We start from the raw sequence: 15,881 nt of genomic DNA on the forward strand, positions 1-15,881 counted from the left end.
CAACACTTACACACATGAAAGAAAACACTCAGTTGTACAAAAAATGAAGGTACTTTATTTTTGGAACAAATCACCACAAAATACTAGACAAGTAACCTACCCTTAGGAGGTAAGTAATACTTTAAATATATACACTAATAATCAGCAACAGGCATAGACAAGGTACAAATAGCAATAACCATTAGTGACCCTAGGGGGGCACAAACCATACACCAAAAATAAATGGAATGCAAACAAGGTACCCCCACCTATGTAAGTAAAATGTGTAGAGGGGGGAGCTTGGGGGTGTTAGGAAACCACAAAGGTAAGTAACACAGTACCCCCCAGCGACCAGGAATGCAGGAGTAAAACACTGGATTTTCCCCAAACTACCCAAAAGGAGGAAAAGAAGAAAAAGAAGACACACACAGAAGACTGCAAGAAATCCAGCAGAAAGAAGACCTGTGGAGAGAGGGGACCAAGTCCAAGAATCACAGTGGAGTCCAGGAGAAGTAGGAGGCACTCTCCACCCAGCTGTAGATGCAAAACAGGTCAGCACTGCAGCCCTGGAACTGGAGAAGAATTCCTGAGGGATGCAGATAATGTCCCACGCTGCAAGGAAGGTTGTGGACGGTTATTGGTGATGGAATTCCACCAACAAGCCTTGGGAAAGGCAAATATCGCAGTTGGCGGAAAGTGGTGCTGCTGGGGACAAGCAAGGCCCAGGAAGACTCACCCCAGAAGGGGGGTTTGGAGGGGTACCCTCAGATACACAGAGAGCCCAAAGGGGCAGAGGCAGCACTCACAGAAGTCCCACATGATGCGGATACAGACGTTGCAGGAGGAGCCCACGCAGCACACAGACGAAGGGTCCCACGGTGCAGGAGACCATACCTGCTGCGCGTTGCAGGAAGGTGTGCTGGGGGCTGGAGCTGCACGTAGCCTGGAGTTCCCTTGGTGGAGATGCAAACAAGCCTTGGTAGCTGCAAGATATCCAGTGCAGGGGGGTACTGTCCTGCGTGGGAAGGCAAAGGCTTACCTCCACCAAAGTTGGACAGCTGGCAGAGAGGACCAAGGGGACTACTCTGGACCACCACCTGTGATGCAGGATCCACACAGCTCAGAATGAGAGGAGATACACGCAACTGGTCATTGTTGCAGTCGGTGCTTGGGGATGCAGGGGAGTGACTCCTTCACTCCAAGGGAAATTCTTTTTCTTCTTGTGCAGGCTGAAGACTTGCCGCCCTCAGAGGATGCAGAGGGAGCAGGGGAAATGTTGTAGAAGCTGGAAGGAGCTGTGTTGCAAAAAGAGTCTTCTTAAAGGATGCAGATTATGTTCCTGGAGGGTCCAGTCACGGTTCCAATAGCTAGAAGTCGAAGTAAGTTTCAGATGAGTCCTGCTAGAATCTTGCAAGCCGAATCTGAGGTCCCACCCAAGAGAGAGACTGTAAATAGCCTTGAAAGGGGGATTGGTCACCTAGTAAGGTGACCACCTATCGGGAGGGGGCTCTGACGTCATCTGCCTGGCCTGGCCACGCCACTCAGATGCTGCCAGAGGTCCCTGCTAACATTGGAAGCAAGATGCCATAACCCAGGGACCCTCTGGAGAAGCTCTGAGCACCATCTCTGGGGTGGTGATGGAGAGGGGAGTGGGCATTCCCCTTTCTATTGTCCAATTTCACGCCAGAGCAGAGACTAGAGGTCCCTGAACTGGCGTAGATTGGTTTATGCACGGAGGGCACCAAACGTGCCCTTCAAAGCATACCACTGGCTTGGGGTAGGCTACCCCTCCCAAGCCATGTAACACCTATTTCCAAAAGAAGGGGGTGTTACCTCCCCTCTTGCAAAGGAAATCTTGTTCTGTCTTCCTGGGCTTGAGCTATTCAAGCAGCAGAAGGGCAGAAACCCTGGAAGACTGGTAGGAGCAATGCTGGGGGTCCTCTAAGAAGCCCCCAGAGTGCAAGGAATCATACAACCAATACTAGCAACAGTATTGTGGTATGTTTCGGACATGTTTGATACCAACCATGCCTAGGTTCGGAGTAACCATTATGTTGCTGGGCATAGGTAGTGAACTATGTCCAGTACACGCATAAAAAAAAGGCGTCCCTGAACTCATGAAGTCCATAAAAGTGGCACTGAAGTTCATGGGGACACCTCTGTTAGTGCAGGGGTGCCCTCACACACAGGTACCTGCACCCTGCCCGCTGGGCTGAAAGAGCCTGACATAGGGGTGACTTGCAGTGTCCTGGTGCAATGGCAGGCCTGCAGAACACTTTGCCTGGGCTCACCATGTTGGCATAATACATGCTGCAGCCCATTTGGCTCCCTGGTACCCCAGTATCTCAGGTACCTGTGTACCATATACAAGGGACTTACAAGGGGGCACCAGTATGCCAAATGTGGGGTGAAAATGGTGCAAGTTACCAGGTTAGAAGGGAGAGAGCATAATCACTGGGGTCCTTGTTAGCAGGATCCAAGTGAATACAGTCAAACACACCGACAATAGACATAAAATGGGGGTAACCATGCCAAGAAAGAGAGTACTTTCCTACAGGTTGTTATTCCCACTACTTTCTGGTGCCCAGAAAGGACAAGGGCTTAGGTCCTATCCTAGACCTTTGGGTCCTCAATCTCTTCCTCTAAAAGGAGAAGTTCAAAATGCTCACCCTGTCTCCGGTCCTGTCTGCCTTGGACCCAGGAGACTGGATGGTTGCGTTGGACTTGCTTATTTCCATATCCCAGTCTAGCCTACCCACAGACGTTACTTACAATTCATGGAAGGTCACGAGCATTTTCAATTTACCGTGTTTCCCTTTGGCCTTACCAGCGCCCCTTGGATGTCCACAAAAGTGATGGCGGTGGTTGCAGCTGATCGGCCCGGGTTGGATTTTCAGTCTTCAGTCTTCCCCTACCTCGATGACTGGCTGTTGAAGGTGGACACGCCCCAGAAAGTTGTCTCCCACCTTCAGACTATGGTGAACCTCCTGCACCCGCTAGGGTTTACCAAAAAGGTGCCAAAGTCACACCAGAGAACCTCTCCGATGCTCCCTTTCATCGGAGCTATTCTGGCCACGGTGCAGTTTGGGGCCTATCATAGTGAGAATGACTCTGAGGCTGCTTTGCCTCATGGCCTCCTGCTGGTGACCCATACCAGATGGCATATGCGGGCTCTGCAGTGGGCCTTGAAGTTCCAGTGGGCGCAGCATCCGGGAAATCTTTCCAACATGGTCCAGATCTCGGAGGGGACTGCAAAAGATCTGCAGTGGTGGCTTTAGAATCAGGATTGGGTCAACGGCTGATCCTTTTCCCTTCCCCCAACCAGATTTGTCAGATGTGACAGACACATGCGGAGTCTGGACTTCACATCTATCCCAGAGAAAGCCCTTGCTACCTTCCAAAGGTTGGTGAATCCTGTCCTTGCCGGCTTGGAGTCCTTTAGTGTAGCATATCTAGATGACATTGCTGTCTTTAGCTCCACCTGGCAGGATCACCTGATCCCCCTGGGGAAGGTTTTGTCCATTCTTTAACATTGTAAGTGCAGTCTAGCCATATTGAGTAAATGGTCTGGGAGTTTGTCATTACGAACTCCACAGCTCCATAATGACTTCCCTGAATACTGAATACTGAGAATTTTGGTATCAAACTTCTCAGCACAATAAACCCACACTGATGGCAGTGTGGGGTTTATTGAAAAATGCATCTTGAAGATGTTAGCCAAACTGCTAGTGCAGGACGGACCGGTCTGTACCAGCCTCTGGGGAACCCCTGGGCGCTGCACACCATATCTCATTTTGATATAGTATATACAGAGCCAGCTTCCTACATATAAGTATATATAAAACCGTTGATCACAATAGTGCAAAGATCAAAGTCCATATTACAGCAAGATTTGTTTGAGAAAAACAATATACTGCCTCACAAATTGCAGATCAAAATGATCCGTCAGCGTAAATCAAAGCTGTTAATAGACACAAGGCCTTGTCACAGTTATTTTTCAGTACAGATATTTAAGCCCTTTAATCTTGGCTTTGCTAAAACATTTGGCCTTGGGTACTATTATTGTTCACAGCCCAAGGTTGTATAATTTGCCCATGATTAACTTGTGAATGAGAATGCTACTTGCAGTGTGAATTGCAAATGGGTATGTAACATGTAGTGTGAACAGTGACAGCTTGCATCGTAAATTTCACATTCGGAGAGGGTCACAAAATAACCTATTGAATATTAATGATAGAGGTAGAAGTTTGCAGCTTTCTGTGATGGACTACAAATACAGTGATGGAGGTCTGCAAGAGACTTCTATCCCATCTTTTGCATTCTCAAACAGGAAACCTTTTTATAAAAGCAGGCGGTGATCCCCGACGCCACTGTCACGATTCCTAAAGGGGATTGTCACACGGGAACAGCTTCCCTTTTGTAATCAGATCCCACCCCCTTTAAGGTGTCACTATCATACTAATGGTTTGCAACTACATTTGGTATCACAAACTATTTTACATACCATACAAAGGGCCAGTAACTCATTTTGCAAAATGGGTTTAAAACACATCACCCATAAAAAGTTTTGCTACTGCAAACACAGATTTTTTTAATTGCCATTTGTGACCCCTAAATGGCAGGGTGCCTCAGGCTTCAAGTTTTAAAATAAATACCTGCAAGAAATATGATGACATAATCAAAATAGGCTGATGTGCAGAGTTTTTAAGGAGTGGGATGAGCATATTGATGGACTTGAATCTTGGCTTCTTGTGAGCCAGGACTCACTCCATATCAAACATTGGTAATAATAGTATATTGAACTCTGCACATCTGCATATGTACTATTTGTTTAAAAAATTGTCAGTACACCTTAGTTTAGCAATTAATTGTCTTTTTTGGGTGTTGTGTAAAATTTTCCTGTTGAAGTGTTTTGTCTTTCTTTGGGTTGTCTACATAACATGTTTGTTTGCTTCATGTCAGTGAGCAATTTTGGTGTCACTCCAGTCGTTGGTAACCTAATAACCGCACCAGTTGGAGAAACCTCAACAGCCTTAAGTTCCGCAGCTCAGGTTGCTTTACAGTCCTTATCGCATGCCATGGCTTCAGCAGAGCAACAACTGCAGGTCTTGCAAGAGAAACAGCAGCAGCTCCTCAAGCTTCAGCAGCAGGTGAGGAATGAGTTTCTGAAATGTGTTCTTTATACAACAGTGTTATGAATTTATATACCTTTTGTATCAACAATAACAATTTTGTGGAGCCCGGGCTGGCAAACTGTGCATACACAATAAAACAGGCAGATCTTTGGAGAGGTTACTTTGATGTTAGTTTTCTGGATAAATTACACTGTTAACTCGAGCTCAGAGAAGTTACACAGTTATGATTTTATCTTTCTTCATTGTGATTTACTGAGAAAAAGTAACATTACTTAGATTGAGTCTGGTTTCTTATAACAAATAATTTTCAGTTTGAGAACTTTCTGCTTGTCATCAGAGAAAGACAACTGTAGGAGGCTGGTTCAGTGTATGGTGTACACATATAGTGTGGCACCGTTTTCTGAGTCCAGGCAACCCTTAGTGATAGTGAATAGGTTTCCAGATAGCAAAAGCTCTATAGGGGTTGCTGAGGTGAGCAGCTCAAGATTATCCAGGAGGAGTGTAAAGCACTTGTAAGACCACAGTAGTCAGACAGTAACTTACTCGCAAGAAAGAACCACACAAGTGTTGCAAAAATAAAGGATTTTGTATTAGAGCTCTAACTACTAGACTAGCATTGGTAAATCTCCCTTTGGAGATATCTACACACAGTATATACACACAATAACCAACAGAAATAGCATAAAAATACAATGGGCCCTATGGTAGGGCGAAGCCATATACCAGGTAAGTGGCATGCGAAATAGTGAACCCAACCAAGGTAGGTATGGTAGTTGGCTAGAGGATGGGGATAAATGAAAACACCAGAGATAAGTATGGTAAGTGCCTTAATCAACCAGGTGCAGGACATGGTACTCCCTTCAGAGTGCTATGCCCACAAACCACTGCCTGTGATATAGGTAAGTCACCCCTCTAGCAGGCCGTACAGCCCGAAGGCAAGGTGGACTATACCACAGGTGAGGGCGTAGCAGCATGAGCACTATGCCCCTACAGTGTCTAAGTCACTTCTTAGACATTTTAAGTGCAGGGTAGCCATACTGAGTATAAGGTCTGGGAGTTTCATTACAAACTCTAAAGCACCATAATGGCTACACTGAATACTGGTAAGTTTGGTATCAAACTTCTCAGCGCAATAAACCCACACTGATGCCAGTGTGGGGTTTATTGAAAAATGCACATACAGGGCATCTTAAAGATGCCCCCTGTATGCTAGCCCAACTGCTAGAGCAAAGCTGACCGGTCTGTGCCAGCCTGCCACTTCCAGACAAGTCTTTGACCCCATGGGTTTGAGTGCCTTTGTGCACTCTGTGGTCAGAAACAAAACCTGTCCTGGGTGGAGGTGCTTCACACCTCCACCTGCAGGAACTGTAACACCTGGCGGTGAGCGTCAAAGGCTCAAGCCTGGTCTTACAATGCCCCAGGGCATTCCAGCTAGTGGAGATCCCCGCCCCCCAGACGAGACCCCTCTTTTGGCGGCAAGTACAAGGGCATAATGAGAAGAACAAGGAGTCATCATCCCCTGAGCCAGGACCACCCCTGAGGTGTCCAGAGCTGAAGTGATCCCCTCCTTGAGAAATTCTCCATCTTGCTTTGGAGGATTGTGACCAATAGGGATAGAGATGTGCCCCCCGCCCCAGAGGGAGTGGGCACAAGGAGGGTGTAGCCACCCTCAGGGGCAGTAGCCATTGGCTACTGCCCACTGATCCTAACACACCCCTAAATTGAGTATTTAGGGGCGACCTTGGACCCAGCCCTTCAGGTTCCTGATGACTTCAAGAAAGAAAAAGGAATGCTAAACTGGAAACCCTGCAGAGAAGAGGAGACAGCAACTGACTCGGCCCCAGCCCTACAGGCCTGTCTCCGGCTTGGAAAAGCTGAAAGAAAAGAAGCACCTCGTTCTGCAGGACCAGCGCCCCTCTGAAAAGCCTCCAGGGGACTGCCTGCATCACCGAGGACCAAGAAACTCCCCTGGACAATGGATCTGTCCAAAAAGAAGACCAAGAAACCAACTTTAAAGGGACTCTCACCTCACTCAGAAGGGTGAGTCCAACTACTCTGCACCCGGTGCCCCCAGCCCGTGTCCAGAGAAACCAACTGTCCAGAGAGGACCCCCCAGGGGAGTCCGACGACGTGTCAACCCTGACTGACCTATCTGCACCCCCACGACGACGCATGCAGAGGGAATCCCAAGGGCCCCCCTGACCGTGACTGCCCGGGACGAAGATATCTGTTGCCTGGAGAAGCACTGCACCCGCAGCTCCCAGGCACGAGAGAAACCGACCACTGGTACAGCAACGACCAGCAGGCAGCCCTCACCTTTGCCCAGTCGGTGGCTTGCCTGAGAGGACCCCCCTGTGCCCTGCCTCCAGAGCCTAAGTGACCCCCGGGTCGTTCTATAGATTTCTATTGAGAACCAGATGCCCTGTTTGCACACTGCACCAGGCCGCCCCGTGCAGCTGAGGGTGTGGTTTTTGTGCCTACTTGAGGCCCTTCCAATACTCCTCCAAACCCCCCTTGTCTGCCCTCCGACAACGCGGGTACTTACCTGCAAGCAGACTGGAACAGGAGTGCTCCGCGTCTCCATAGACGCCCACGTACTTTTGGCTCCTGTTTGACCTCTGCACCTGACCGTCCCTGTGTTGCTGGTGTTGGGTGTTTGGGGTTACCCCAAGCCCCCAATGGTGGGCTACCTATGCCCTGGAAACTGAACCCGTAAGTGTGGTACTTAGCTCAAACTGTTCTATACTTATCTCCCCCAGGAACTGTTGAAAATTGCACTATGTCCACTTTTAAAATAGCTTTTTGCCATTTTAAAGAAAACTGTACAATATTGATTCTATTCAAAGTCCAAAGTATTACTATGCAAATTACCTTTCATTTGATGTACTTACGTGCTGAATGAATTTTGTGGTTCTAGAAATAAATTAACAAAAGTAGTTTTTACAGAGCTAGCTTCCTACACTCCCCACAAAGGACAGTACCCCCGTGCACCACATCTCTTGCAGCTGCCAAGGCTTGTTTGCATCCCCTTCAAGGGATCTTCAGGCAACGTGTACCTCCAGCCCCCAGCACTCCATCCTGCAAAGCACAGCCTTCTGAGTGGATCTCCTGTGGCGTGCGATCCTCTTTTGAAGTGCTGCGTGGACTTCTTTTGCAACTCCTGTGTCCCCGTCCTGTGGGACTTCTGGGGTGTTGCCTCTGCTCCTGTGGAATCTCTGCGACGCTGACGGTCCCTTGTGACTCCCCCTCCTGGGCTGTCCTGGTCCCAGGCAGCACATCTTTTCCAGTAGCGGCGAGTTTGCGTTTGCCAAGGCTTGTTGGTGAAATTCCTGCACCAACACCCATCTTCAGTCTTCCTTCCAACGTGGAACATCATCTGCATCCATCAGGAACTCTTCTCTGGCTCCAGGGCTGTGATGCTGACCTGTTCATCTGATAGAGACTTCTAGTTGCAGATTCCGTACCTTAAAATTCCCCCAAGGCATCAGACTGGATCTGGAGATTTTTCTTCGACCAATACCCTTGTGTGTCAGTACGTGGCATCTGTCGACTCCCCAGGCGTCTTAGGCGCCGTGAGGACGTTGGGAGTAGTACATAGACGCCGCCTCAGCGCAGTGACGTCAGTTCTTTTCTTTCTGTGCCATGTGCTGATCCGAGGAGAACTACCCTGGTCGCTTTTTGACTGACTTAGACACTTTTGATGAGTTTTCTGTAATTTGTTTGGTGCGTCGAGGATGTCCCAAAAGACTGGCTTCAAGCTGTGCAAGGACTGTCACTGTATGATGTCATCGGGTTTGTTTGTGGTGCCTGGAGCAAATCGTGCTCTGAGTGACTGGCCATTCACCCGAAGGCCTTGAGAGGGAGCGTTCTCTCATGCTGATGGTGGCCTGGGGCTCGACTCCGCATAGCTCCCGGCTTTAGGCTTTGAGGCTCACCGCCAGGTTTTATTGTGTCTGCAGGGGTGAGGTGTGAAGTGGCATTTTCCTACACCCATCTTTGTACTGGGCATATGAATTGGGCGGACCAGTGGCCTGGACACTTATCTAGGTGCTGGCATGCCGTCTCCTCCTACCATGTCTACGGCAGAGGGAGTGACTGAGGGTATGGTGGTCAGTAGCCCGGCCGAGGTCCTTGGCCTAGAGCTACCTACTGTAGAGGTCAGGTCCAACCTCCTGACTGAGGTGATTCAGCCAGGGGCTTCCACATTTGAGCCCCTTTTACCTTTCAATGAAACCCCCACCAATGTCCTTCTGGGTACTTGGCCCAATCCCAACACAGGGGCTCCTGTGAATAGGACTATCACACGCTGCCATCGGCCCGCCCCGAACAATCCTAAATTCCTGTCCCAACACCCCAAGCCTGAGAGGGGGTGGCCAACAGTCTCTTACGGCTATGCCCTTTGATGGCTCCCGTCTCCTTGGAGACGAGGCGGACTCCTTGGAGAGATTCAAGGACTCCCTGGCTACGTCTCGGTCCCTTGGTCTTTCTGCTACACCTCGCCCCCAGCGGTCCGCTTTTCGCCCCCTTTCGTGGCAACGGAAGGGGCTACCCCTAACATCCCCCACCCAGCCACCGTACCACCCATGCTGTTCAGCCGCTGTGTGGCCGGGGACGCGGAATCCCACGTGGGCATGAGACAGGGAACCAGAGGTCTGCCCAGTCCACCCCTGCTGCAGCCTCCAAACCCTCCTAGTCGTCCCTTCGCTCCGATCTAGTTGGTGGCAGGTTTTGCCGTCACCTGCCCCACTGGTAATCCATCACTACGGACAGGTCGGTTTTGCAGATAGTTTGAAAGGGTTATTCCCTCCCTTTCGAATCTGCCCCACTGGCCATGCCTCCATCACTCAGTCAATTTCGGGAGGATCATTTGGCACTTCTCTGCCAGGACCTTGCGACTCTCTTGGCCAAGGGAGCCATAGAGAAGGTCCCTGTGCCAGAAGTAGGTCCTGGTTGTTATTCCCGCTAATTTCTGGTGCTGAAAAAGAACAAGGTCTTACGTCCTATCCTAGACGTTCGGGACCTCAACAACTTTCTCAGGAAGTAGAAATTCAAAATGCTCATCCTGGCTCAGGTTCTGTTTGCTTTAGACCCAGGAGACTGGATGGTAGCATTGGACTTGCAGGACACTTATTTCCACATCCCCATCCTGCCTGCCTACAGACATTACCTACGATTCGTGGTAGGTCACGAGCACTATCAGTTTACCTTGCTCCCCTTTGGCCTTACCAGAGCCTCTTGGATGTTCACGGAAGTGATGGCGGTGGTTACGGCTCATATGCGTAGGTTAGGGGTCTCAGTCTTTCCCTACCTCGACCACTGGCTTTTGAAGGAGGTCTCGCCCCCGAAAGTCGTCTCCCACCTTCAGACTATGGCAAGCCTCCCGCACACTCTGGGGTTCACTTCAACATGCTGAAGTCACACCTGATTCCCGCTCAGACGCTCCGTTTCATCGGAGCTGTTCTAGACACAGTGCAGTTTCGGGCTTATCCTCCCAAAAAGCAAGTCCAAGATATTCAGGCTATGATTCCGATCTTTCAGCCTCTGCTTGGGTTTTGGTGAGACTGACTGAGGCTGCTGGGCCTCATGGCCTCCTGAATACTGCTAGTGACACATGCCAGATGGCATATGTGGGCTCTGTGGTGAGACTGGTATTTCCTGTGGGCGCAGCATCAGGGGAATCTCTCCGACATAGTCCAGATCTCGGAAGGGACTGTGAAAGACCTGCTGTGGTGGCTTTCTTATCTGCATTGGGTCTGTGGGAGATCCCTCTCCCTTCCCCAACCAGATATATCTACAGTGACAGATGCGTTGCTTATGGGTTCAGGCATCCACATGGGAGAGGCAGAGATCAGAAGCTCCGGGTCTCTGGCAGAGTCTGGGCTCCATATTAACCTTCTGGAGCTCCGGGCGATCAGGCTTGCGTTGAAAGCATTGCTTCCCCCTCTCACAGGGAAAGTAGTGCAGGTGTTCACGGACAATACTACCGCCATGTGGTAATGCAACAAACAGGGCGGAGTAGGGTCCTTGACCATTGTCAGGAGGCACTTCGCCTCTGGACATGGCTGGAACATCAGGGCATTACCCTGGGGGTTCAACATCTGGCAGGTTCTCGCAATGCCAGAGTGGACAAACTCAGCCGATAATGAATTGCATTGCCATTCTGAGGTGGAGCAAGGTTGCTTTCAGCCTTGGTTAGATCTGTTCCCCTCTGCAGAGAATGCGCAGTGTCAGCTGTTCTTCGCGTTGAAGTTTCCAAGGTGGCACTCGCTCGAAGATGCTTTTTGTCTTGAGTCGAACTCCGCCCTCCTTTCCGCCTATACCGCTTCTGCCCAGATTTCTCAAGAGATCAGGAACGGCCGGGCCCAAGTCATCTTGGTGGCTCCTGACTGGGCACAGAGAGTCTGGTATCCAGAGCTATTGAGTATGGCCATCAATCCTCCACTCAGACTGCCTCTTCGGGCAGATCTTCTATCGCAGCAGCAGGGGATGGTTCTCCACCCGAACCTGTCCAATCTCCGCCTTCATTTGTGAAGATTCAGCAGCGACAGTTGACGACTTTTGATCTTCCACCCGAAGTCTGTGATGTTATCTTGGTAGCTAGGCGTCCCTCCACCAAAATGGTGTATGCCTGTTGTTGGCATAAATGTGTGGCATGGTGCACCAACAAATCTGTTGATTCCCCTCGCTGCCCCTCTGTCTGAGGTTCTTTTGTTCATTCTTTCTTTGGCCCAGCAGGGCTCTGCTTGGGGCACCCTTAAATGGTATTTATCTGCCATTTCGGCCTTAGTTAGGCTACCTGATCAGCCTATACTCTTTAAATCTCCTATTGTGAGTAGATTCCTAAAAGGTCTCAGCCTTTTATTTCCTCCCACTCCATTTATCATGCCTCAGTGGGACCTCAGTCTTGTCCTTACTTATTTACTATTTACTCCCTTTGAGCTGATGCACAATTGCCACTTACAGCTCCTCACTTTCCAGACTGTCTTTCTTGTTGCAATCACTTCTGCTTGCAGGGTGAGTGAGCTTCGGGCCCTTTCCTCAAAACCTCCATTCTTGTCTTTGCACCCTGACAAAGTGGTGTTGTGCACTAAGCCTTTCTTCGTTCCCAAGGTTGTTGCGCCTTTTCATGTAGGCCAGTCCAGCACCCTGCCTACTTTTTACGCACCCCACATCCTTTCCATGAGGAGGAGAGACTTCACCGTCTGGAGCCAAAAAGACCGCTGGCGTTCCAGCTTAATCGTACTCAAGATTTTCAGGTGGATGATCAACCCTGTCTGGTATGTGGGTGCGAAGAAAGGGAAGGCCGTCCACAAATGTACCATCTCTTGATGGGTACATCTTTGCATCAAGAAGTGCTACGCTTTGGCCAAGAAGCAACCCCAAGAGGTCTTAAGCACTCATTCCACCAGAGCGACTGCTGCTTCCACTGCGTTAGCACATGGAGTTCCTGTCCTGTATATCTGCCAGGCAGCTACTTGAGCATCCCTGAACACGTTTGCTAAACACTACTGCCTGGACAGTCAGGTCCATCGGGATGGCTACTTTGGCTGTTCAGTCCTGCAGGACTTCCTAGTATGATCTTGGTTCGCAGCCCACCTCCGAAGATGGCATTGCTTGGCTATCTATTCTAAGGTAAGAAATCTGCAACTAGAAGTCTCTATCAGATGTACAAGTTACCTACCTTCGGTAACGAAATATCTGGTAAAGACATATTCTAGTTGCAGATTCCTTACCTACCCACCCATCTTCACCGCTTGTGAACTGATTTCTAGGGACAGGGATTCCCCCTTCAGGTCCTTGGCCCTGGTACACCAATCTCAGTGTTCTTTGCGGCTCTGCGCTTTGGTGTGAAAAGTTGTTAAAAGAAACTGACGTCACTGCGCTGAGGAGGCGTCTGTGTACTACTCCCGACCTTATCACAGCGACTACGATGCCCGCTGAGTCGACAAACGCCACCTGCTAAGGCACAGGGGAATTGCTCGAAGAAAAATCTCTGGATCCAGTCTGACGCCTGGGGGAAATTCTAAGGTAAGAAATTTGCAACTAGAATATGTCTGTACCAAATATTTTGTTTCCGAAGGTAAGTAATTTGTACTTCTTCACCGTCGACCAATTCCTCCATCCACAGCTGGGTGGGTAGTAGCTCCTACGCCTCCTGGACTCCACTGTTTCTCTTGGACTTGGTCCCCTCTCTCCACAGGTCTTCTTTCTTCAGGAATCCACAGCTGGTTTTCTTGCAGTCTTGTCTGTGTGTCTTCCTTTCTTCTTTTTCCTCCTTTTGGGTGGTTTGGGGAAAATCCAGTGTCTTACTCCTGCATTCCTGGTTGTGGGGGTACTGTGTTACTTACCTCTGTGGTTTTCTAGTACTCCCAGCTCCCCTCTACACATTTTACTTACCTAGGTGGAGGTACCTTATTATCATTCCATTTTTTTAGTATATGGTGTGTGCTCCCCCTAGGGTCAATACTGATTTATTGCTTTTTGCACTGTTTTCTAACCTTTTCTATGCTTGTTTCTGATTACTAGTGTATATATTTAGTGTACTACTTACCTTTTAAGGGTGGGTTACTTTTCTAGTATTTTGTGGTGATTTGTTCCAATGATATAGTACCTTTAATTATGTGCAACTGAGTGTTTTCTTTAATGTGTGTAAGTGCTGTGTGACTATAGTGGTTTTGCAAGAGCTTAGCATGTCTCCTAGATAAGCCTCGGCTGCTCATCCACAGCTACCTCAAGAGAGCTTGGCTTCTAGACACTGTCTACACTTAACTAAGAGGCCTGGACCCGGTATAAGGTGTAAGTACCTTGGTTATGCACCACACACCCGGCCAGCTTCCTACATTGGTGTTGCAGTGGTGGGATAAGCACTTGCAGTTGCTTTACCACTCTGTCACTTGGTACTTTCCATAGGAAAGACCACTTACTAGCTAGGGATATACACATACACCTAGATTCAGGATATAGTCTCTAGGGTTTGGGTAAGAGAGGAGTCTAGGCATAGCCCTTACTCCAAACGTCTGTAATAGAGACTAGACATTAGGGAGGTTAGGCAATCCCTACACCACTCTAACATGTCTTCAGTACCTAGCACATCTCATAACATGGGTTTTCACTATGAGGACCTCACCTTTCTGAAACTGAGGGAAGAGTGTAAGAGTAGGAAACTGAAAACAGGGAGGACCCCTAATAAGAGTCTGCTCTTGGGAATTCTCTCCAGGATAACCAGGATCAAACTGGTAGCCAGGAGGAGAGGGAGGAGTAGGTAGACTCTACCCCCCTGAAGTAATTTCGATGCAGGAAAACAGTAATCCGTATTTATTGAAGAATAATTCTCAATGAAGAAAAGGAAACTCCAGCCACTCCTGCTCTGCTCCTTCACCAACTGTCATTCCAACATTCCAAGCAGTCCCATTGATGGGGCGGCCGGACGAAACCAAGTAACATGTTACAAATAAACAAAAAGCAAAACAATGAAATACAATTACACCAGTAATATGATACATTTTAAATACATGAAAGTTATTTTTTCCTTACTTATTCTTAACACAATACCACCCCCCCCCCCCGAGTGTTAGAGAGGATCTGGACACTGAGGGGGGTCTAGAGGGTCCCTCAGAGGATCAGTGTCTCTAGTAAACCCTCTATTGTAGCTGTGAGCGCTACAGGTAGTGCCAAAGGTGGCCATGTTAGTAGACCTCTCCTTGTACCCAGGGGCCTAGTACAGGGAGCTGAGGAAACAAAGGCTGGAGGAGGCTAAAATGAGGATGCAGCAGTAACAGCTAGCCCTAGATAGGGAGGCCTTGTCAGTAGAGCGAAAGAGCAGGGATTGGGGTTAGCATCACATGGTGGCAGCAGCTTTGGTTTCAGGGAACCTAGGGTCAGGGAGGACTATTTTGATTCTAGAAACCTTAGCAAAGTTGTTCCCCCTTACAAGGTTGGGGATGACATCCAGAAGTGGTTTGCTGCTATGGAGAGAGCCTGTAAAGCTCAGAGGGTCCCCCAGAGACAGTGAGTTGCTATTCTTTGGCTCTCCTTCTCTGACAAGGGGAGAGATAAACTCCTTACTGTCAGAGGGGAGGATGCTGATAACTACATAGTTGTGAAGTCTGCTCTCCTAGAAGGATTTGATCTCACCACTGAACAGTATAGAATCAAGTTCAGAGAGACCAAGAAAGAGCCCTCCCAAGATTGGATTGATTTTGTGGACTGCTCTGTAAAAGCTTTGGAAGGCTGGTTACACTGTAGCAAAGTCAGTGCCTTTGAGGGCTTGTATAATCTTAATTCTGAGAGAGCATATTTTCAATAATTGTGTGTCTGATTTGTTGCACTAGAACTTTGTAGACTCAGATCTGACCTCTCCCGAAGAATTGGGAAGGAAGGCAGACACATGGGTCAGAACAAGGGTGCAGAAAAGCTCACACAGCGGGTGACAAGAAAAAGGAAAGAAGTAAGACTCAGGACAAGGGTGGGGACAAAACTAAACTAAAGATTCTTCATCAAGCCCACAAAATTTATCTGGGGTTGGCTCCAAATCCTCTTCCTCTTCCCATAACAAAAAGCCTTGGTGCTATGTCTATAAGAACAAGGGCTATATGCCAGGAGACAGCTCCTACCCAAAGAAAACCACCCACCACTATTACCCCCACCTCTACCACTAGTGCCCCTAGTAACAACAGTAGTGCTGGGTCAGGCAGTAAGAGCCATTCCAAGGGTGAAGCTGGGCTTACTTTGGGAAATGTTGTGGGGACTGGCTTAGTTAGGTAAATT

At 48.8% G+C, this 15,881-nt stretch overlaps 1 protein-coding gene across 4 annotated transcripts in view; it reads left to right on the forward strand.

Moving 5' to 3' along the window:
• Positions 1–15,881, forward strand: part of BIRC6 (baculoviral IAP repeat containing 6) — a 1,722,273-nt gene that overhangs the window by 506,496 nt on the left and 1,199,896 nt on the right. For all 4 annotated transcript variants that reach the window (XM_069234691.1, XM_069234693.1, XM_069234692.1 and 1 more), the window contains exon 24: positions 4,942–5,129. In XM_069234691.1, the coding sequence (XP_069090792.1) occupies positions 4,942–5,129 (188 nt within the window). The remainder of the gene's footprint in view (positions 1–4,941; positions 5,130–15,881) is intronic.

Source organism: Pleurodeles waltl, chromosome 5, assembly GCF_031143425.1.
Source record: "Pleurodeles waltl isolate 20211129_DDA chromosome 5, aPleWal1.hap1.20221129, whole genome shotgun sequence".
Classification (NCBI taxonomy): Eukaryota; Metazoa; Chordata; class Amphibia; order Caudata; family Salamandridae; genus Pleurodeles; species Pleurodeles waltl.